This window comes from Anguilla anguilla, chromosome 1 (assembly GCF_013347855.1).
Source record: "Anguilla anguilla isolate fAngAng1 chromosome 1, fAngAng1.pri, whole genome shotgun sequence".
NCBI classification, from domain to species: domain Eukaryota; kingdom Metazoa; phylum Chordata; class Actinopteri; order Anguilliformes; family Anguillidae; genus Anguilla; species Anguilla anguilla.
The window spans coordinates 7,747,693-7,770,239 of NC_049201.1; the positions used below are offsets into that span (position 1 = coordinate 7,747,693).

The following is a 22,547-nucleotide window of genomic DNA, read 5'->3' on the forward strand; positions in this document are numbered from 1 at the left end:
TGAGTGGACTCAGGTGCAGGATATAATGAACCATCTGCTTCAGCCTAGTCTGTATTCTTTTCACACTCCAGCACAGTAGGTGGCGGTATGCACCTAATCAGTTGGTTACAACCCGTCAGTATTTCCACTGAAAAAGAAGAAGAAGAAGTGAACCGGAAAGGGAGTTGTCGGACACAACTAACATGGCGCCCTCGTTGGAAAGGTGTGCGGGGGAGATGAAACGATAAACAAACCTATTCAGGAACAAGAGGTACACAAAGTATTTGGTTATTCTCGCGATGTGAAACAAATACTTAGCCGCCGGACTTTCATAAACACCGGTTTCACACTAAGGAGGGCCTGAATGTGGGGAAGACTAGGACAATTTCCTAGCCCTTCGCACAGACATCGTCACCACTATAAATGTGGGGGCTGGTAGCAGTTTTGTGAGTAAACACACTGTGTTGAGCCCCTCTCAGTGGGTGGGGGGGGGGAGGTGCTTTGGACGCATGATAATATGCGCTTTCTATTGCATGCATTTTTATATTTGTGTACAGCGGTCAGATTTCTAACCAGGGTAACGGAGGCGATGGACTACAATCCGCTGGCGGGCAAGCCACAAAAACATAGAAGGAGGCTTTTGTAGTGTGTTACAGTGCTAGTACGTCAGTGCAGTTGTGGGACCTTTTAACCATGCACACGCAAACTAGCTGGCTAGCTGATGATTTGTCATTAGATTGCCATTAAGCCTAGCCAACATGACGCTTGTGAAGATCAACATCAGTATTTGGTTTTGACGCGTCAAGTGTGTCTGACTGCAGCCAAGTTGATACACGTGCACTAAATGACGTAGAGCGCTTCCATTGTCAAAAAGTTTGTGCGGTCTGAAATAGTCAGGCGGAGCTGAGCTGGATGTGCTCACAGACGGTTGTTGCACAATGTCATCAGCGTGATCATGTACTGGGCAATCCAGGCTAAAGTCCGGCGACCAGGTTGACGCCTGTCGAAAGTTGGCCTACGAAAGTTTGCAACAGTTGCGTCGCTTGCAGGTTTATAGCCGCTGCATTTGTGACTACAAAAATAAATAGTCTGATGGATTTAAACATGCTGCTTTTTACATGATTCTAATTTTGAATTGCACATATTTTCCACTTACTTGATCCTGTTCGTCAGAACAGTGGACGTACACGTGTATGTTCAAACATTTCTGTTTGTAGATAATGCAGCGCTTTTTGCGTGCATTCCCCACAAATAGTTTTCAGTGTTTCAGTCTGCACGCTGCGGTTGTTTGATGCATGTGGTGATGCATCTATACAGTGGTTTTCTGGTTTTGCAGATAAGGATTCCTAAGCCTGCTCAATACTGCCACCATGCCCATTCACCTGAGTAGTTCTACTTTTTTTTTTTTTTTTTGTTGTTTGTCACTTTTAACTTGTACAGCACCAAATTTTAAACGACTGTTGATTTACATAAAACGAAATGATTTGTACAGACTCAGACTTTATTCCGCACCGTTCATGGCATGAATTCCAGCCGTGTGCTTGTTATAATGCTGATCCCACCACCCCCCCCCCCCCACCCCCCGAAAAAAAAGGTTGTGAACATGTCATTTGCGAGATGATCTTCCTAACAGTGGTTGCTATCAAACCCAAAGCAAGATTAACTCTTGCATTTCTTTTAGTCACTTCCTCTGAATATTTCTGAGGACTTGGGAAATGCAAGAAAGGGTTTGCTGTTGTTCACATTTCAGTCTGCTTACTGTTTGCACACACACACAATTGAAGCCTAAAGTGGCAAGTTCAATTGACTAAGCAAAGTTGAAAAAGCACAGTGAATATGTGGTTTATGTGGTCTGAAGGTGAGTTGTGAGAATAGTCTTCATTTTCTGTATTGCCAGATTCAGTGGTACTAGTAGCACCAGTGTGTCTCACCTTAGTATTCCTGTTTATTATTGCAAATCTTCCAGAAGGTTCCGTGATAATGGAGACTCACTGCGCAGATGAAGTACTATATAATGCAGGGTTTGACAGGCTGTTTTCCTCAGGTGTGGATTCAGCCTCAGGTGAAAGGCAGACCCCCTTTGATCTGTTGATTACAATGCAGTAACTCCTCTGCCAACACTGAAAAGTCTTGATTCATTTTTTAAATGTAAATAATTTAAAGTTCACAAACTTGTTGCCGGTGTAACTAATTACACAAACATTGTGATTAGTCTATTTAGCAGACGCTCTTATCCAGAGCGACTTACACATAGCATTTACATTGCATCCAATTGTACAGCTGGATATATACTGAATCAGTGCAGGTTAGGTAGGGTACAACGGCAGTGTCCCACCTGGGAATCAAACCTGTGACCTTTAGGTTACAAGACCAGGTTCTTACCCCACCCCCCCACCCCCGGCTTGGCCGTTTGGGACAGAGAGGCTTGGCTGTTTGGGACAGAGAGGCTTGGCCGTTTGGGACAGAGAGGCTTGGCTGTTTGGGACAGAGAGGCTTGGCCGTTTGGGACAGAGAGGCTTGGCTGTTTGGGACAGAGAGGCTTGGCCGTTTGGGACAGAGAGGCTTGGCTGTTTGGGACAGAGAGGCTTGGCACAGCGGATGTTGAAAAGCGTTTGTCCTGCTTGTGCCAGCGTTGCCAGCGTAACGGGATCCTGCCATAGGCCATAGCGGTACGGTGCCACTTGTTAGGTCAGATGAGCAGTATTTCCTTTCAGAGGGTGTCAGTGGGCAGGAATGCCTGGCACGGCCAGTCTCTTCGGCCCCCGCCGCCCAAAATAACTGCCAGCACCGTTGCTGGGGGGGGGGGGGGGGTAGGATGTTAATCTAGCCGTTCCCTCTCTTTATTGCTCAGTTTCTGCGGGTCTCTTAGAGGATAGTGTTGCTGAACCCATACGGCTGTGTGAATAGAGCCACAAACGAGGACGTTTTCCACATGGGGCGGCATTCAGTGTCCTTGGCCTGGTTTTTTTCCCCCCTTGGGTAGAGATGTACGCCCCCTGAGCCCCCATGTCTGTTCCGCAGGGGTCCCTGCCGTTGAACCTGATTCTCAGGAGGCGATGTCAGAGACGTCCCATTAGCGGAAATGCTTTTTTAGCTCTGTGCGAGGTAGGGCTTTGCATGCAGCACAGGTTTTTTATTTTTATTCTTGGCGCTGTGAACGCTGAAGCATTTTTTTTTAAACAGTCACTTGTGACTTTCGGTGTAGGGTATCTTCTAGTAAAGGTCTGCAAGGTGTTCGACTTGTCCAGACATAACACAGCCTTGCTCAGCAAGCAGGAACTAACTTTACGTCCAATGTGAACTTTCCCCTGGCATCTCGCAGCCACGGGATTGGTTGGGGGTTCGGGTGGGGATGGGGTGGGGATGGGGGGGGGGGGGTGCCTGGCATTAGCTGATGGGAAACCGAACCTCCGGCCAGCGCATGTTGGTTAAACTTGGTCTCACCTCTTCAGTGGAACTCTAGCGCTCATCTTACCCTTGCTCAACCCTCATGGGTACACATTTAAAAACTGGCAGAAAGCTAACGTGCCGGTGGACAAATAGTTCAGAGAGAAAAGATGGCTCCGCACACTGAAAGAGGCCCCAGACATGCTTAAAGCCTTAATTTTTAATAAAAACTGAAGACAGACTTTTCAGCGTTCTTCAGGCAGTCTTCAGTGTGACGCTGAAACCTTTGTCCTCGTCTTCTGTGAAGACCTAATCATTCAAGCGTGTTTGAGGTGTCTTTTCTTTCATTAGTTTTTTTGACTGAGTAAAAGTTCATATTGTTACTTATTATACAGTGAGCTCTGTAATGTTTGGGTCAAAGACTTTATTATTTTTATTCTTGATTTGGCTCTGTTTTGTAATTGGTAATCAAACAATTCACATGGTTAAAGTGCATATTCTCAAGGTAGTTTCATACACTGTAGAAATTACAACACTTTTTATACACAAACCCCCCTCCCCCTTTTGTATGGACACCATTGTGTATACACATGCAAATAGAAAGCAGGTAACTAGAGAGGTGGCATGTTCCCTTGATGTTACGTTTGTGAGCTATGAATGGGATCATGTCTTTTGTATACAGGCAAATATAATATTCAGAATTGAATGTTCGCACGCAGTGTTTTTTTCTCTCATGCCTGTCTGTCTGTCTGTCTGTTCCCGCAGTGATGGCTTAGCGGCCGTTTACCAGGTCCAACATGGGGAAGGAGAGGAAGTGCATTCTCTGTGACATCGTCTATAACTCCAAGCAGGTAGGACAGCGCTTTTGCGGTGAACGGTGCTCTCCTGGTGAACAACATGCGCTCTTGCGACGAACAGCACTCTTGTGGCGAAGAGCGCTCTTGTAGTGAACAGCACTCTCACAGCGAACAGCACTCTTGTAGTGAACAGCACTCTTGTGGCGAAGAGCGCTCTTGTAGCAAACAGCACTCTTGTGGCGAACAGCACTCTCACAGCGAACAGCACTCTTGTAGTGAACAGCACTCTCACAGCGAACAGCACTCTTGTAGTGAACAGCACTCTCACAGCGACAGCACTTGTAGTGAACAGCACTCTTGTGGCAAAGAGCGCTCTTGTAGCAAACAGCACTCTTGTAGCAAACAGCACTCTTGTGGCAAACAGCACTCTCGCAGCGAACAGCACTCTCGCAGCGAACAGCACTCTTGTAGTGAACAGCACTCTTGTGGCGAACAGCACTCTTGTAGTGAACAGCACTCTTGTGGCGAACAGCACGCGCTCTCACAGCGAACAACACTCTTGTAGCGAAGAGCGCTCTTGTAGTGAACAGCACTCTCGCAGCGAACAGCACGCGCTCTCGCAGCGAACAGCATCCTAACGGTAAACAGTGCTCTCGCGGTGAACAGCACTCTCCTGGTGAACAGCACGTGCTCTTGCGGCGAACAGTGCTCTGGTGGTGAACACGGGTTCGAGAGCACGCTGTTTGTTTGAGCTGATCTCACACCTGCCCTGCAGTTGTTGGTCATATGAGCGTACGCAGGACGTCTTTGAAACTCAACCTTCCTGGGGCCCATCTTCCCCCATCCCTCCCCCGCCCCCACCCCCGCCCCTTTTCATTGGTGCAGGAGATGGATGAGCACATGAGGAGCATGCTGCACCATCGAGAGCTGGAGAACATTAAAGGCCGGTGAGCAGCTGCGTCCGAGTCCCGCACACGCAAGCCGTACAAACACTCTGCACCCGAGTCCCAGACACACAGTCGTACACACACTCTGCACCCGGGTCCCGCACACACAGTCGTACACACACTCCGCGTGTAAGTCCTGCATGTCCCTGGATCCACGGGCCTCCCTCAGCTTACCCAACGCTGGCTCTTCACTGGACTCATAAGGCCTGGTTTACTAAGACCTTCTGGCACATGCAAAACCAATAACATGAGCAGTAAGAGGTCTCCATGATAGTCCCTACAGCAGTTCATATAGGCCACACAGTGTCAGGAAACCTACTACTAGACATTTGACCTGGGCACTCAGACTCTGCACAGTGTTTTTTCTTAAACTATGAGTCACGACCCAAAATGGATCTCCAGGGTGGATGAGGTGGGTCTGAGAATGTAGTCTGTAGTCCACTCGTCTATGCTCGTATGTGTATTTCACGGGTCCTCGAAAGGTACTACATTTCTGATTTGGGTCCTGATATTTAAAAAGTTTAAGAACCAGTGCTGCATAGGCTATTCACATGTACTGAAGGCATGTTTATTCTGTGTCAGCAGGAGGCTCTGTCTGACATAGATACACTCTCCACCTGTCACCTTCCTACTCCTTTCATTTCCTTGCTCGTAATCACAGCCCCTGTAGTTCATACTCTTCAGCAATCTTGTCCTTTCTTGCCTGCTAATTGCTAACTGTACTGTACGCGCGTGTGAAAGGCAATACTGTATGTGTTTACGGCCTGTGAAAGAAGCATATGTGAGCTCGTATCGACTTGCCTGTCCTGGATAGCGGGCGCTTTGTCCTTTTAGAACGGGGGTGGGGGGGGTGAGGCACATGTCTTGGGAACACGTGAGAGTTGTCCCCCTGCCCCCCACATATTCACGGGGCAGCTGCCCCCAACAGGGGCTTAAATTTAGGCCCTTCTCTAGAGCTGGAAGCATGGGAGAGTTCAACCCAGCAAATGGAACTCGGAGCAACTGGCTCTATGTGGCTGTGGAGATCAGTGGCAGTTACAGTGTAGCTGTAAGCACATCAGAATTTAATGTCGATTCACATTAAGGTGCGAAGATGTTGTGCGGTGCTTTTCGTTTCTAAACTTTCATGTAGCTTGTGCTCTTGTGTCCAAACTCAAACCCCTGCTTTTATCGAGAAGACTTAATGAGGACATGGAATAAGTAAGGAGCTCGGCCTCCTTACATTCCCTGGTAGGACACTACAGTTGTGCCCTTGAATCAGGGTAAATCCAGCTGTTTAAATGGATGCTACACAAAAATGCTAAAAGTTGCGTAAGTGGCTCTGGACTTGAGCATCTACTGAATGGCAGTAATGTAACTGCACCAAGCACAGGCACAATAAGAATTTAGCGGCAAACGCAAATGAGAACGTCCCCCGCCCCCCCCCCCCCCCCCCTCCCCCCCGGAGCTTCGTTAAATATAGCCGTGCGGTTGAATTTTGAAGTGAAGCCGCAGGCCCGTAGAGATGGCAGGAAAAATAAACTGGGTCAGCCAGTGGAACTGACACAGTTTCTGTAGGCCTGCTGCATAGCGCTCGAGTTCTGCAGTATCAGTCTCCTGGAATGGCATTCTCCTGGGGGGGGGGGGGGGGGGCGAGGGGGGGGGGCAGCTGCCTGGAGCTCTCTGGTTACAGCAGCCTCTGGATTGGTCAGAATGCAGTGCGGCTCTCTGCGTTTTTGGTGTGTGGGGGGGGGGGAGGATGGGGGAGGAGACGGGGGGGGGGGGGGGGGGAGCGTCGTGCTGCAGATGAAATTCAGACTCTCTCTCCCCCTCAGCCCCAGAGCAGCCGTAACCATCATGAGAGCGCGCTAGGCTAGGGGCCTCCAGAGAGAGGGAGAGCCGGTCCCACACTGCGTCCCAGGGTGCTTACGGGGAGTCGAAATGCCGCCCGCCACTCCTCGCCGCTCCTCCCGCTCCTGCACCGCTAACCGTCCCAAATTAATGTGAAGCTGAAGAAGGCAACAGTTCAGGAAGATTCAAACCCTAGCGGTTTATTCATTTGTTCTTTCTTTTTTTTTTTTGAAAACAAAGAAGTTATTTGCCTCCTGATCTGTTGAGAAGCATCTTTTTTTTATAGTCTTAGCTTTTTCTTTTTTGGGGTGTTAGAAGAGCTCCCTCTCTTCCCCTCAGGTTTTATTTATCACCCCTTTCTTGAGTCTCCAAATAACCGTAAGAGTCCAGAACCGGGTCTGTAGTTGGGGAAAGCCCAGAAGACCCGACTGGACTAGACCTGAAAAAAAAATCCAGACGAGGACAGAACCAGGCGCAGTCGCAGACGCAGACGCAGGCGCAGACGCAGACGCGGAGCCATGCCGGTGGGCAGCGTCCCGGCTGAGCCCCCCCTCTCCCCCTCCGCCCCCAGGGACTGCGACCACGGGTGCCGCGTGTGCCGGGTGTCGGTGGCGGGCCTGACGGCCTACGCCGGCCACATCTCCAGCCCCCTGCACAAGCAGCGCGTGGAGGAGGAGCAGGAGCGCGGCGGCGGGCCGGAGGAGGAGGAGTACTTCGACAAGGAGTTGGTGCAGCTCATCGAGAAGCGCAAGGAGCAGATCCGGTAAGGACACCCCCCTCTCTCTCTCTCTTTATTTCTCTCTCTCTTTATCGCAATCTCTCTCTCTCTCTGTTTTATCTGGCTCACTACATGTCCTTCTCTTTCTCTCTCCCTCTACCTTTCTCTCTCTCTTGCCCCCTCTCTCTCACTATTTCTCTCTTTCATTCTGGCTGTCTCTCTCCCTCTCATTTGTCTTGCTTTCTTTCTTTCTCTGTCACACACTCTTTCACTTTCTCTCTTTCTCTCTCTCTCTGTCTCGCTCACTCACTCACCCACTCACCCCACCTGTCTTACTTGTCTGTCTGTGTACTTGTTTACCGTCTCCTGTCCCTGTGCTTAGTGCTGTCTTCCTGTTTCTCTTCCTCGCTCTGTAAATAAGGGTAAATTGTAACTCTTGTGCTGCATGATTCATTGTCAGAATGACCACTTGGGCGCTTTCAGATGTAAGTTTGCCACCGCTGTATCGTGATTTGTGATTTGTGTGAAGCCTGAGAGTGGCTGATAAGTATAGGTCTGTGTATATGTATTTCATTTTATCTGTTTATTGTAATTATTTAAAAAATTTTATTTGACAATACGAAACTAGATACCGTGAACACAACATCCCATTACTTGTACTAAAATGGTATGATTCACATGGCATGATTCCTAGTTGACTTGTACTGACACGACAAGTAAAGTTTCAAACTGCTGTTGATTAAATTACGCTCCGCTTTCTCTTCACCTCTCTCGACCCGTAAAATGAGGCGATAGACCCGTAAAATGTATTCGTAAAAGTCCCGGTGTCATCTGCTTGTCCCTGATCATCGGCCGTCGATCCCCTTAATTAGAATTCCATGTCGCTGGAGCTCGCTTCTAATTAAAACGACGACGCAAACAGGGTCTGTCTTGGTCCAAACGAGTCGTATATCAGAGACGTAGCCCAAAACAGCCATGAGCGCATGCTCTCGCTCTCTCACGCTCTCACTCTCTCTCTCGCTCTCTCGCTCTCTCTCGCTCACTCTCTCTCTCTCGCTCTCTCACGCTCTCACTCTCTCTCTCGCTCTCTCGCTCTCTCTCGCTCACTCTCTCTCTCTCGCTCTCTCACGCTCGCACTCTCTCTCGCTCTCTCTCTCTCTCTCTCTCTCTCTCTCTCTCTCTCTCTCTCACTCTCTTGCTCTCTCTCTCTCGCACTCTCTCTCTCTCTCTCCCTCTCCCCATCCCTCTCTCTCTCTCGCACTCTCTCTCTCTCTCTCCCTCTCCCCATCCCTCTCTCTGTCGCTCTCTCACGCTTGCACTCTCTCGCTCTCTCTCACTCTCACTCTCTCGCTCTCTCTCGCTCGCTCTCTCTCTCTCTCTCTCTCACTCTCCCGCGGACGAGCGCAGACGCATTCCCTGGCACGTCCCGTTGCCTTCTCAGACGGAGTCGCGCGGTTGCGTCTGCTCTGACGGCTGAGCGCTCTGACGGCTGAGCGCTCTGGCGTCTGCGGGGCTACCGAGCGTCTTGTTTGGACGCAGACCGTCGAGCGTTTTTAGCAACCCGGAGCCGGCCGCCTGCGGCACCTCTGCCAGGCAGCCAGTTAGAGCTGAACGTGGGGAGAGAAAATATTAGTGGATAAGATTTTAACAGGGGTCCATTAGAATCGTTTTACTGCAGGGGCAGATAATCCAGTTGCTTGGATACAGACAGGGGCTTAGCTGGGAAGTCTGTGCCCCCTGAAAGAGTATTTCTCTGCCCCCCCCACTTTTTAATAAAACATATTTATTAAAATTTATTTATATATATATATATATATATATATATATATATATATATATATATATATATACATTTTTAGCTGTCGGCCTCCCCAAGCTGTGGGCCCCTAGAATCGTCACCACCACCACCACTTTTCACCTCGCTGGCGACGGGCCCTTGGATACAGACCCATAACGCTGAGTAGCTTTGCTAGCCGCTAGCCGTCGCTCGCAAAATAAAGGGCAGACTGAGACCGAGAGTATTTATATCCCACTGTCGCCAGAGTGAGAAAATCGCCATCACCACACGCTCACTGGCTCTGCCCTGACACCGAGTGTGGTTCAGGACTGCAAACCCGACAGGATGTCCAGTACAGGCGGATCAGCTACTCGGTTCCTGAAGCTCACTCGCATTGTGTTTACTTTGGAGCATGTGGCACTTGCTCTTATCCAGAGTGGCTAATAAAACTGCAGGTTTACTTAACAACCCCCTCAGCGTCACACCTGATAGCGGCAGTTTATACGCAAATGCATCACATGAAGCGAAGGTCCGGGGGGAGGGCTGAGTGTGTAGTGCTTAGTGTGAGTAGCAAATGGGTTTAGTGAGGGTGTAGTGCAGGGGTGGGCAATGAAGGTCATTTCTGTTCCTGGTGTCGATGGCAAATTACATGCACGTCGCCTGACATTTTTGCTGCATTTCTTGATGAGCGCATGAATGGCAGCCGAAGACTGTTCTTGCGTCCCTGTATGAAACGTTTTACTGCTGTCTAATCTGCAAGTGAGTCAGTGTTGGTGTGTGTGGCCGGTTAGCTCAATTAGCCAGGGTAATTTGTGCAACCAAACACCTGCACACACACCGGCCCTCCAGGACTGGAATTTCCCAGCCCTGCGTGTTGCGTTAGTTGTAGCACTGGTAGGGCTAGCAAACCCGAGATAAACACTCAAGAGTTCAGCGTGTGACAGTTAAAAGGCCAGTGCTGCCTTCTCTCTCTCTCTCGCTCGCTCGCTCTCTCTCTCTCTCTCTCTCTCTCTCTCTCTCTCTCTCTCTCTCTCTCTCTCTCTCTCTCTCTCTCTCTCTCTCCCCCTCTCCCCCTCGCTCTCTCTCTCTCTCTCTCGCTCTCGCTCTCTCGCTCTCTCGCTCTCTCTCTCTCCTTTTTCAGACCGGCAGCTGGGATTGGTATCATGTTTGAATCCTTGGGTGTAATGTTTCAAACCACACAGAACTGCCTTTGCCACCTCTAGTAATAATGACAGAGGAATCCAGTCTGCTGTGTGTGTGAGGCCTTGGGGGGATGGGGGGTTTGGGGGGGGGGGTGGTTTGGGTGGGCGGGTGGGGTGTCTGTCAGGGGTAGGAAGGAGCTGGATTGCAGCTGCTGTGTGTGACATCACGTGACTGTCTGAGGTCATTGGCTCGGTCTGGCACTGCACACATTACCCTGGCAGGTGTCATTTTGTCTCAGAGCGAAAGCGAAATTCTTTTGGACTTTGACCGTGAAATTCTCTGTGTTCTGCTGAGGACGGCACAAACACATTTTGCTCTTTTGAAAACATAATGCCCATCATCCATCCAACTACAGATCTGAAGTACAGGAGCCTCCTGCCGAATATGTTGTACAGATTTCTGTAAATGGAGAATTCATGAATAAGAATAATTTGTAGTCCTGATATTTTAGAGCTTAGCAGAGAACATTGTTACAAATGGATATAGTACCAAAGAAGATTTTAAATAGTAAATAAGTGATCAATATATATAATTAATATATGTAAATATATGTAATATATTAATATATTGCACATTGAAGTGATCGCGGGCCTGGAATAGGGAGTGTTGCCTAGTGACAACTGACAACGCACAAAAACCATGCACCGTACCAGTGTTGTGGCAGAAATATCAGTCATTCATTGTCATTCAGAGCGTGAGAGTTGGATTTAGATCAGGAGCTGGCAATTCTCAGTTGAGTGAGGAGCACAGGATGTGATGTCATTGTGATCCACCCTCCTCCCCCCCAGGAAAGAAGAAGAGGCGGCAGCTAAGCAGGCCCAGGAGGAGGAGCAGAGGAAGCTGCAGCAGCTCAATGCAGAGAGGCAGTGGTTCCAGCAGGGGGCGCCCTGGGGCTGGCCCCCCCCGGGTTTCCCCTCGGCGCCGAGGGGCCCGGGCGGGGCCAACTGGCGGGGCGCGGGCGACAGGAGGAACTCCGCAAGAGGACACCAAGGCGGGGCGTGGCACCACCCCAGCGGGGGACCGAGAACCTGGAACCAAGGCAACCAGGACCAGAGCGCCCCCTGGCGAGCGGAGGTCCCGCCGCTCCTGCAGAACTGGGGCAGAGGAGGATGGGGGGGCAAACGAGGGGGTTACCAGGGCTTCTCCTCCAAAAAGAAGGGCGGCGACGCCCTTTATAGCGGGTTCTACTGGGACCCGAGCGCCACGCCCTACCTGGACGGGATGGACTCGGCGCTGGCCATGGACTTCACCAGCGACCAGCTGCCGCAGTCCGGCGCCCTCGATTTCAGCAGGGCGCCCCACGGCTGCCCGGACGGGCCCCCGGGGTGGGAGGGGGGGCACCAGGCCCGCCGGGGGGCGCACCAGAGCAGGGAGACGCCCAACGGAGACCGCGGCAAAGCCAGCGGCTCCAAAGACCGGCTGTACCGCTGGTCCCCCTACCCCCCGGCCAAGCTCGGGGACGCGCCGGCCCAGAACGAGGAGGGCAGGAGCCCGGCGGCCACCTACGGGACCGTCCCGTCCGTGCAGGTTAAAGACCTGAAGCTGAAGTTTGACTTCGTGCTGGGCACCATGCAGTCCCAGGACCCCCCCGGGAGGAGCCAGGCCCCCCCCAAGAGCAAGGAGGGGCCGGGGAAGAAGCAGCGGCAGCGGAAGGCGGGCCGCGTTGGCGGCGGCCGGCGGGACGACCAGATCCAGGCCGCGCAGAAACCCCCCGCGCCCGCGGAGCCGGCCCCGGAGAAGGCCTCCTCCACCACCTCCAGGCCCGTCCCGTACCAGAAGCCCTCCAGGTGGGACTGCGAGTTCCCCGCTCCCGCTAAGCTCTTCCGCCGGCCTGGGCTGGACGCGGGGGCGCCGCCGGGCAGGAGGGGGTCGGCCGACACGTCTGCGGCGGGGGCTCGCACGGCGCCAAGAGAGGAGGAGGAGGAGGAGGAGGAGGGGCAGGAGGCGGAGAGCTCGGAGTGCAGGGCGGGACGAGACTGGAACGGGAGGCGCAGGAACAGCGGGGTGACCCTGCCCTCGTTCGGCAACCCCGGCGGCCCCAGGCGCAGCTCCTGCCCCCGGGACGATTCGACGGGTTCCGGAGGCCCGCGCCCCGCCCAGGCCCTGTCCCTGCAGTCGGTGCAGGTGAGCACGTCCACCTGCGACACCCCCGAAAGGCCGGAGTCCCCGCCCCGGGCAGAGGAAGAGGAGGAGGAGGAGGTGGAGGAGGAGGCGGCCCGGGAGGGGAAGAGCGACAGGGAGCCGACGGCGCAGGCGACGGACGAGGGGCTGGGCTCGGACAGCGACGCGTCCCGCCCCGGCCCCGCCCAGCCCGCGGGGGTGCCCGACCTGAGCAAGCTGGGCCTCCCCGCCTCCCTCAAACGGGACCTGACCCGCCACATGGGGCCCAAGGGCAAGGCCGGCGCCCACGAGCCCAACCTGAACATCGCGCGGCGGATCCGGAACCTGAGCGGGGCGCGCAAGGCCGAGGCCGAGAAGGACTCGGGGCTCAGGCCCACCCTCCGGCAGCTCATCAGCTCGGCCGGGGCCCGCCGAAACGTCAACTGGGACCAGGTGTACCAGGAGGTCAGCCGCAAGAAGCAGGAGCAGGAGAAGGGCATGCCCAGGTGAGGGGGGCGGTGGGGGGGGGGGGGCAGCCTACACATCTGTAAAAACAAAAAACAAACTAAACAAACGAACACAATTCCTCAATGTCTGTCTGCATGCTGTATTATTAATATCCAAATGATGCGGCGGTCTGTGTGACGTCTTTGGCTCCGCAGGTTTGGAATTGAGATGGTGACGTCGGTGCCCTTTGACCCGGAAGGCCTCGATGAGGGGGCGGAGGATCTGTCGGAGGGGTACCACTGGGCCTCCATATGTGAGCCTCTCTCCGCTGTCCCGGGGGCGGGCCCACGCAAGCGCAGCCTATCGGAGAGCAGCGTGGTGGGCGACCGCACCTCCAGCGCCCTCTCCCTGTTCGCGTCGCCCGCTCCGCCCAGGGACCGTCCCGACGGGCCCCAGGGCGTCGCCTCGCGCACTCCCGGGACGGGCGCTGCGGACGCCGAGAAGGGGGCGGAGCCGGGGGAAGCGATAGCCGGATCCGTGGAGGGGGACAGCAGCTGCACCTCGGAGGCGGAGCTGAACGACGCTCAGGGCCTGGGGAAGAAACGCAGAGCCGCAGGGGTGAGCGCCACGGACACAGCGCTAACGCTAACCCTGCAGCGCACAGCGCTAGCGCTAACGCTAACCCTACAGCGCACAGCACTAACGCTAACCCTACAGCGCACAGCGCTACAGACACAGCGCTAACGCTAACCCTACAGCACACAGTGCCACAGACACAGCGCTAAAGCTAACCCTACAGCATACCCTACAGCACACAGTGCTACAGACACAGCGCTAACGCTAACCCTACAGCATACCCTACAGCACACAGTGCCACAGACACAGCGCTAACGCTAACCCTACAGCATACCCTACAGCACACAGCGCTACAGACACAGCGCTAACGCTAACCCTACAGCATACCCTACAGCACACAGCGCTACAGACACAGCACTAACGCTAACCCTACAGCATACCCTACAGCACACAGCGCTACAGACACAGCGCTAACGCTAACCCTACAGCATACCCTACAGCACACAGCGCTACAGACACAGCGCTAACGCTAACCCTACAGCATACCCTAAAGCACACAGCGCTACAGACACAGCGCTAACGCTAACCCTACAGCATACCCTACAGCACACAGTGCCACAGACACAGCGCTAACGCTAACCCTACAGCATACCCTACAGCACACAGCGCTACAGACACAGCGCTAACCCTACAGCACACAGCGCTACAGACACAGCGCTAACGCTAACCCTACAGCATACAGCACCACGTCTTAGCTTCTGAAGCTAACGCTAACCCTACAGCACACAGCGCTAACGCTAACCCTACAGCATACCCTACAGCACACAGTGCTACAGACACAGCGCTAACGCTAACCCTACAGCGCACAGCGCTAACGCTAACCCTACAGCGCACAGCACTAACGCTAACCCTACAGCGCACAGCGCTACAGACACAGCGCTAACGCTAACCCTACAGCACACAGTGCCACAGACACAGCGCTAAAGCTAACCCTACAGCATACCCTACAGCACACAGTGCTACAGACACAGCGCTAACGCTAACCCTACAGCATACCCTACAGCACACAGCGCCACAGACACAGCGCTAACGCTAACCCTACAGCATACCCTACAGCACACAGCGCTACAGACACAGCGCTAACGCTAACCCTACAGCATACCCTACAGCACACAGCGCTACAGACACAGCGCTAACGCTAACCCTACAGCATACCCTACAGCACACAGTGCCACAGACACAGCGCTAACGCTAACCCTACAGCATACCCTACAGCACACAGCGCTACAGACACAGCGCTAACCCTACAGCACACAGCGCTACAGACACAGCGCTAACGCTAACCCTACAGCATACAGCACCACGTCTTAGCTTCTGAAGCTAACGCTAACCCTACAGCACACAGCGCTAACGCTAACCCTACAGCATACCCTACAGCACACAGTGCTACAGACACAGCGCTAACGCTAACCCTACAGCGCACAGCGCTAACGCTAACCCTACAGCGCACAGCACTAACGCTAACCCTACAGCGCACAGCGCTACAGACACAGCGCTAACGCTAACCCTACAGCACACAGTGCCACAGACACAGCGCTAAAGCTAACCCTACAGCATACCCTACAGCACACAGTGCTACAGACACAGCGCTAACGCTAACCCTACAGCATACCCTACAGCACACAGTGCCACAGACACAGCGCTAACGCTAACCCTACAGCATACCCTACAGCACACAGCGCTACAGACACAGCGCTAACGCTAACCCTACAGCATACCCTACAGCACACAGCGCTACAGACACAGCGCTAACGCTAACCCTACAGCATACCCTACAGCACACAGCGCTAGAGACACAGCGCTAACGCTAACCCTACAGCATACCCTACAGCACACAGCGCTACAGACACAGCGCTAACGCTAACTCTACAGCATACCCTAAAGCACACAGCGCTACAGACACAGCGCTAACGCTAACCCTACAGCATACCCTACAGCACACAGTGCCACAGACACAGCGCTAACGCTAACCCTACAGCATACCCTACAGCACACAGCGCTAACGCTAACCCTACAGCATACCCTACAGCACACAGCGCTACAGACACAGCGCTAACGCTAACCCTACAGCATACAGCACCACGTCTTAGCTTCTGAAGCTAACGCTAACCCTACAGCACACAGCGCTAACGCTAACCCTACAGCATACCCTACAGCACACAGTGCTACAGAAACAGCGCTAACGCTAACCCTACAGCGCACAGCGCTACAGACACAGCGCTAACGCTAACCCTACAGCGCACAGCGCTACAGACACAGCGCTAACGCTAACCCTACAGCACACAGCGCTAAAGACACAGCGCTAACGCTAACCCTACAGCATACAGCACCACGTCTTAGCTTCTGAAGCTAGTGCTAACCCTACAGCACACAACACCGTGACCCATTTTTACCTGACACCGGCTGAATACAGACTGCACCACGTGGTCTCCCATAATATGTATGTTTTAAAAAACTCAGTGTTTTAAACTAATTTTTCCATAGGAAATTCCATCTCCAGAAATTCCCAGTTTGGAGCGGAAGAATAAACGGATGAAAGTTAAATGTAAAAAAGGTGAGTTTGTATACGCTTTTTAAAAAAAGGGATTTTTGCATGTGCATTTAGTACAAAAATTTTAAATACCGTTTTTGTGTAGTCTTACCGATGAAAGTGTGTGAGTTGGCGGGTGTGTCTGTGGTGTCGGTGTCTGTGGCCAGGCAAGGAGTGTGTGAGTTGGCGGTTGTGTCTGTGGCTAGGCAGGCAGTGTGTGAGTTGGCGGTTGTGTCTGTGGCTAGGCAGGCAGTGTGTGAGTTGGCGGTTGTGTCTGTGGCTAGGCCGGCAGTGTGTTGGCGGGTGTGTCTGTGTGTCTGTGGTGTCAGTGTCTGTGGCTAGGCCGGCAGTGTGAGGGTTTGGCGGTTGTGTTTGTGGCCAGGCAAGCAGTGTGTGAGTTGGCGGTTGTGTCTGTGGCTAGGCCGGCAGTGTGTGGGTTTGGCGGCTGTGTCTGTGGCCAGGCCGGCAGTGTGTGTGTGTGTTGGCGGCTGTGTCTGTGGCCAGGCCGGCAGTGTGTGAGTTGGTGGTTGTGTCTGTGGCCAGGCCGGCAGTGTGTGAGTTGGTGGTTGTGTCTGTGGCCAGGCCGGCAGGCAGTGTGTGTGTTGGCGGCGGTGTCTGTGGCGTGTAACCCCTGACCCCGCGCGGTCTGTCCGCGCCGCAGAGCGCTCGCAGGTGGACCAGCTGCTGGCGGTGTCGCTGCGGGAGGAGGAGCTGAGCAGCTCGCTGCAGGCCGTGGACAGCAGCCTGATCCAGGCCCGCGCCGCCCTGCAGGCCGCCTACATGGAGGTGCAGCGGCTGCTGGTCGTCAAGCAGCAGGTAACGCCCCCCCCCCCCCCCCACGCTGCGTCGCTCGGGCGCGTCAGCAAGCGCGCGAACGTCCTCCGCCGTGCGCAGCATCGCCCCCTAGAGTCCTATTCATAGTACTGACCGTTTGCTCCGTCATTAGAAAAAGAGACCAGCTCCTCTTTCCTTTCTGTTCTCAATCTGCGTGTGAACATCTGTATCGAAGGCCCGTCTAATTTAGCCCACGCGATCGCTTAGCGACGAGCGCCAGAGCGCTCCAGATTCAGCTCCGTTCCACGGCTGCCGATCTCGTCGTCTCTCTCTCGAGCATTGGTGTTTCAGGACTGGCTGGTGATTGGTGTGATGTGTGTTTCTCAGGTTACCATGGAGATGAGCACGCTGAGGTCCCAGCGCATCGAGATCCTGCAAGGCATGCAAGGTGAGAATCCCTCTGTACACCGGCCTGACTTGACCGTGTTTTGACGGACACTGAAATCTTAAAGCCAGTGATGAGTTGCTGTAGGGTTCCCTTTTGAAGTGATGTGGGTTGTCAGCGTGCATTCTTCTCTCTGCTGAAAGAATAGCAGTAAATGGTGGTAATAACTACAGTCCCCCCCCCCCCTTGTGTTTGTGTCCAGATGGTTACAGTGGCTCCGCCCCCCCAGGAGAGAAGAACAGCAGCATGGATACCGCTGCAGCCGCCAACCCTGCCCCTGCCCCCGCCCCTGCCGCTGTCCCCTTCGTTGCCCCCTCCACCTCCGCTCTGCTCAGCCCCTTTTCCCCAAACATCCCGGCGTTCCCCCCCGGCCAGTCCTCCCCAGCCTTACTGCCCCCTGTCCTGCAGCACGCTGCCCCGCCCGCCTCTCTGTCCCCCGCCTATCCCGCCCCGGCCCCCCCGCACATCAAGCAGGAGCCCACGTCCCCGAGCCAGAGAAGCTCCCCTGCAGAAAACGCCCACAGCGCCCCCTATGGGACGGCACCAGAACCTCCACTCACCTCCTCTCTCACAGGTAGGTGATCTCAGCTCACTCACAGGTACGAGCTCACCTCCTCACTCACAGGTATGAGCTGACCCGTGTACTCACAGGTAGAAGCTCACCTCCTCACTCACAGGTACAAGCTCACCTCCTCACTCACTGGTATGAGCTGACCCGTGTACTCACAGGTAGAAGCTCTCCCCTCACTCACAGGTACAGTATGAGCTCACCTGCTCACTCACAGGTACAAGCTCTCAGCTCACTCACAGGTACGATCTCACAGGTAGGAGATCTGACATGGCAGTCTCAGAGTTTCACTTTGATCTCATTCACAGGCCCTCACCCCATATCCCTTTCTACCTCACCTCCTCACTCACAAATATGAGCTCTCACCCAATCACTCACAGATATGACTTCACAGGCATCTCTCCCTCTCAGTCTCTGCCTCTAAAGCTGTGTTTCCCCTCCTCTCCCCCAGAGCCCGCCCAGCCCAGATCCTCCATGTTCCAGTCGCTAAGTGAGCCGCGCCGCGCTAGCGTTAGCTCTCTGGACAGCGGGACCGTGTCCACGGAGAGCAGGCTGGACCGTGTGAGGGAGCCCTGCTGCCCCCCGCAGGAGAGGGGCGTGCTGGCGTCCCGAGCTGGCTCTTTCACCGTCCCGGAGAAGCCCGGCGCCCCCCTGTCCCGACGGCGGGACTCCCAGACCGGGGCCGCGGACCGCACCGAGCCCCCCACCGAAACCTCCACCACGGGCGGGACGTTCCCCCCGCCCCCCGCCGAGCCGGCCGTCCCGGCCCCGCCCTCCCCCGCCCAAACCGAGCCCAGGGCCGGGAAGCGGGTGAGGAAGCTGAAGAAGAAGAGGGCGCTGAGGAAGAGCCCCGGGGCGGAGCAGCCCGAGAACAGTGACACGGAGCAGGACGGCGACGTCTCCTCCCGCCCCGTCCGCAGGATCAGGTGCAAGAGGAAGGCCAAGGGGGCGGAGCAGGTCAGCACCTCCACCCCGGCCGGGGCGGGGCAGGCGCAGCCGCAGGAGGAGGAGGTGGAGGAGGAGCCCCGGGAGACCCCGCCCCCGAAGCCCGCGGCGGAGCAGGGAGGGGCCGACAGCGACGACTCCTCCTCCCTGGAGATGGTGGAGCTCCCCCAGCCCGGGCCCCTCGAGGTGGTTGCCATCGACGACTCGTCCGACGACGAGACCCGGCCGGTTGCCGCGGAAACGGCCGAGGCCCCCCCGGCCCCGGACGCTTTGAAGGCGGAGGCCCCGAACCTGGCCTGCGACGAGGTCAGCTCCACCAGCGAGCTGGACACCACCGCCAGAACCAAGGCCTGCGCCAGGTTAGCGCCCCCTACTGCTCATAGTCTGTATCACACGTCACCTATAATACATCATCATACATCAGAACCCTAACCCTGACTGAGCACTGCAGTAATCGGCAAGTCCCCGAAGATAAATATTATACAGCCTTGTGTAAATGCCACTGAACAATGTGCTGAGTTTGAGAAAGACGCCAAGTCGAAATGTCAGTTGACTCTGAGGTCAAAATGTCAGTCTTATTTAAATAAACATGCTTTTATTTTTATGTGAGTGCTCCAGTGTCTGTTTTGGGTAGTCTCTTTGAAGAGCCCAGGTATGTTTTTTTTGTCAGTGTGCTGTCCATTACAGACAGTGATGCTGCCGAGATTAGGGAAAGTAATGATGGTGGAAATGGCGACTTGATACGTACGTTAGAAAATGGCCGCGCTCGGACTAATCAGCCCCCCCCCCCCCCAAAAGAGACTCAAACCTAAAATGTCTCTCCTCTGCTCCTGCAGCCAAACCCAGCCACCCCCGACCACTGTGAGAAAAGCTGAGGTGAACTCAGGTAAGTGCTCAGAAAGAGTACTTATTCACCTTATTTATCTCCAAACCAGCAAGCCCTGTTCATTGGCTTCAGAAAACATTTGCACTGTGTGTGCAGTGCTTGGACACTGCTCCTTGAAAATGGGTTTAATGAATAAAACATGACAATGACTGACTGTTATTATTACATTAGCACACACAGTAGCCCTGAAATTATTTGTTATGGACACTGTGGCCGATACTCAAGTATTCAGATAGACTAGCGCTGCATGCGTGGATTTCAATTCATGTGTGAGTTAGAATTGAAAGCACTGACCATGTGTGTCTGTCTGTGTGTGTGTGTGTGTGTGTGTGTGTGTGTGTGCGTGCGCGCTTGCGTGTGCGTGTGTGTGTGTGTGTGTGTGTGTGTGTGTGTGTGTGTATGTGTGTGTGTGTGTGTGCGTATGTGTGCGCGCATGTGTGTACGCGTGTGCATGTGTGTGTGCGCTTGTGTGTGTGTGTGCATGTGTGCACGCGTGCTTGCGTGTGTGCGCGCGCTTGCGTGTGTGTGTGTGTGTATGTGTACGCCCGTGTGTGTGTGTGTGTGTGTGTGCGTGTGTGTGTGTGCGTGTGTGTGTGTGTGCGTGTGTGTGTGTGTGTGTGTGCGTATCTGTGTGTGTGTGTGTGTGCGTGTGCGTGTGCGTGTGCGCGCGTGTGCGTGTGTGTGTGTGTGTGCGTGTGTGTGTGTGTGTGTGTGTGTGTGTGTGTGTGTGTGTGTGTGTGTGTGTGTGTGTGTGCGCGCGTGTGTGTGTGCGTGTGTGTGTGTGTGTGTGTGTGTGTGTGTGTGTGTGTCTGTGTGTGTGTGTGTGTGTGTGCGCACAGACGTGGCCTCGGAGGCTGGGGAGGAGGAGGAGCCCTCGGAGGGCTCGTTTGAGGGGCACCAGGCGGCTGTGAACTCCCTGCAGATCCACGGCGGGCAGCTCTTCACCTGCTCGGGCGACCGCACCGTGCGAGCCTTCCACCTGGCGGTGAGTCTGCGTGCCGCCGCGCCCGCTGCTCTGGTGCTGCCGCGCCCGCTGCTCTGGTGCCGCCGCGCCCGCTGCTCTGGTGCCGCCGCGCCCGCTGCTCTGGTGCCGCCGCGCCCGCTGCTCTGGTGCCGCCGCGCCCGCTGCTCTGGTGCTGCCGCGCCCGCTGCTCTGGTGCTGCCGCGCCCGCTGCTCTGGTGCTGCCGCGCCCGCTGCCCTGGTGCCGCCGCGCCCGCTGCTCTGGTGCCGCCGCGCCCGCTGCTCTGGTGCTGCCGCGCCCGCTGCTCTGGGCCTGCTCATGACCAGCGGGTTTACATAAGTATGCAGACCCGTGTGTGTCGCTGTTAACCTCCGGAGAGCTTGGAGTTTAAAAGGGATTCATGTTTGGGGTCACACAGGTCACACGTTTGTCTGCTCTGATAATTATTTTGGAGAGAAAAGAAAAAACGATTCAACCGTTTTGAAATTACAGCCTCCGGAATAATTCTGTTCTCCCTGCCTTGTGATCTGGCCCGTGCATTCTCTTTTTCTTTTTAACGTGAAATGAAACGAATGCATACAAGCACACAAACGCGTACCTGCATGCATGCGTGTGTGTGCACGCGCACGTGACGCTAACGCTGTGCACCCTGGGTACCGCGTAGAGCCGGAAGTGCGTGGCGGTCTTCGAGGGCCACAGCTCCAAGGTGAACTGCCTGCTGGTGTCCAGCGGGCCGGGCCTGCAGCATCGGCTCTACTCCGGCTCCAGCGACAAGACCATCCGCTGCTACAGCCTCAAGGTGCCGCGCCCGTCCTGAGGGGGGGGGGTGTGATGGGTTCAGTCTCTCTCTTTCTCCTTCCATCCCTCGCTCTCTCTCCCTCCATCTCTCTGCCCCTTCCTTCATCTCTCTCCCTCCATTCATCTCTCTCTCTCCTTCCCTTCATCTCTCTTTCTCTCTCTCTCTCGTTCTTTCTCTCTCCCCCTTCCTCCATTTCTTTCTCTTTCTCTGTCTCTCTCAAAATAAAATCACAATAACAGCATCAGCAATAGTAATAATCATAATACAGCAGTGATTGAATAGAACGTGATTGCAGAAATATTGTTTTTGGGAGGTCACTTGGTGTTCCTCAGGTACTCCTTCACTCTTAACTGATCATCTCCCTTTTCTTTCCCCCTCCCCTCCCCCTCCCTCCCCTGTCTCAGACTCAGGAGTGTGTGGAGCAGATGTCTGTGCCGGACCGGGTCCTGTGCCTGCACAGCCGCTGGAAGGTTCTGTACGCTGGCCTCGCCAACGGCAACGTGGTCAGCTTCAGCCTGAGGGTGAGTGTTCATCCTTCCTGTCTGAGGGGGTGGGGGTGGGGGGGGGGGGGGGGGGGGGCGGGGTGGGGGGGCAGGGGGTGAAGGACGGTGGGGCTGGCAGGGGGCACTCCACGGTCGCTGTCTCCCTATGGAGGACTCACTCCAGTGGACCCCAGTACAGTATAACTGGTAGTACAGTGTAACCAGTACACTGTGGCTAGATTTGAGCATGTGAAGTTATTATGTAAAGCTTGTTTCTGTGTTCACGTCAGTACTCGCTAGAGCTCGCCTCTGATCCCTGTTCCCGTTGGCCCTGC

At 54.6% G+C, this 22,547-nt stretch overlaps 1 protein-coding gene across 1 annotated transcript in view; it reads left to right on the forward strand.

Annotated features, from left to right (window-relative positions):
- The first annotated feature begins 153 nt into the window (after positions 1 to 153).
- Positions 154 to 22,547, forward strand: part of znf106a (zinc finger protein 106a) — a 26,540-nt gene continuing 4,146 nt past the window's right edge. The window contains exons 1-15 of the mRNA XM_035386677.1: positions 154 to 250; positions 4,132 to 4,217; positions 5,049 to 5,110; positions 7,512 to 7,703; positions 11,427 to 13,244; positions 13,401 to 13,803; positions 16,306 to 16,375; positions 17,013 to 17,167; positions 17,513 to 17,573; positions 17,773 to 18,144; positions 18,590 to 19,442; positions 19,920 to 19,969; positions 20,809 to 20,954; positions 21,596 to 21,730; positions 22,135 to 22,251. Coding sequence (XP_035242568.1) covers positions 4,164 to 4,217; positions 5,049 to 5,110; positions 7,512 to 7,703; positions 11,427 to 13,244; positions 13,401 to 13,803; positions 16,306 to 16,375; positions 17,013 to 17,167; positions 17,513 to 17,573; positions 17,773 to 18,144; positions 18,590 to 19,442; positions 19,920 to 19,969; positions 20,809 to 20,954; positions 21,596 to 21,730; positions 22,135 to 22,251 — 4,488 coding nt within the window. The 5' untranslated portion in view covers positions 154 to 250; positions 4,132 to 4,163. The remainder of the gene's footprint in view (positions 251 to 4,131; positions 4,218 to 5,048; positions 5,111 to 7,511; positions 7,704 to 11,426; positions 13,245 to 13,400; positions 13,804 to 16,305; positions 16,376 to 17,012; positions 17,168 to 17,512; positions 17,574 to 17,772; positions 18,145 to 18,589; positions 19,443 to 19,919; positions 19,970 to 20,808; positions 20,955 to 21,595; positions 21,731 to 22,134; positions 22,252 to 22,547) is intronic.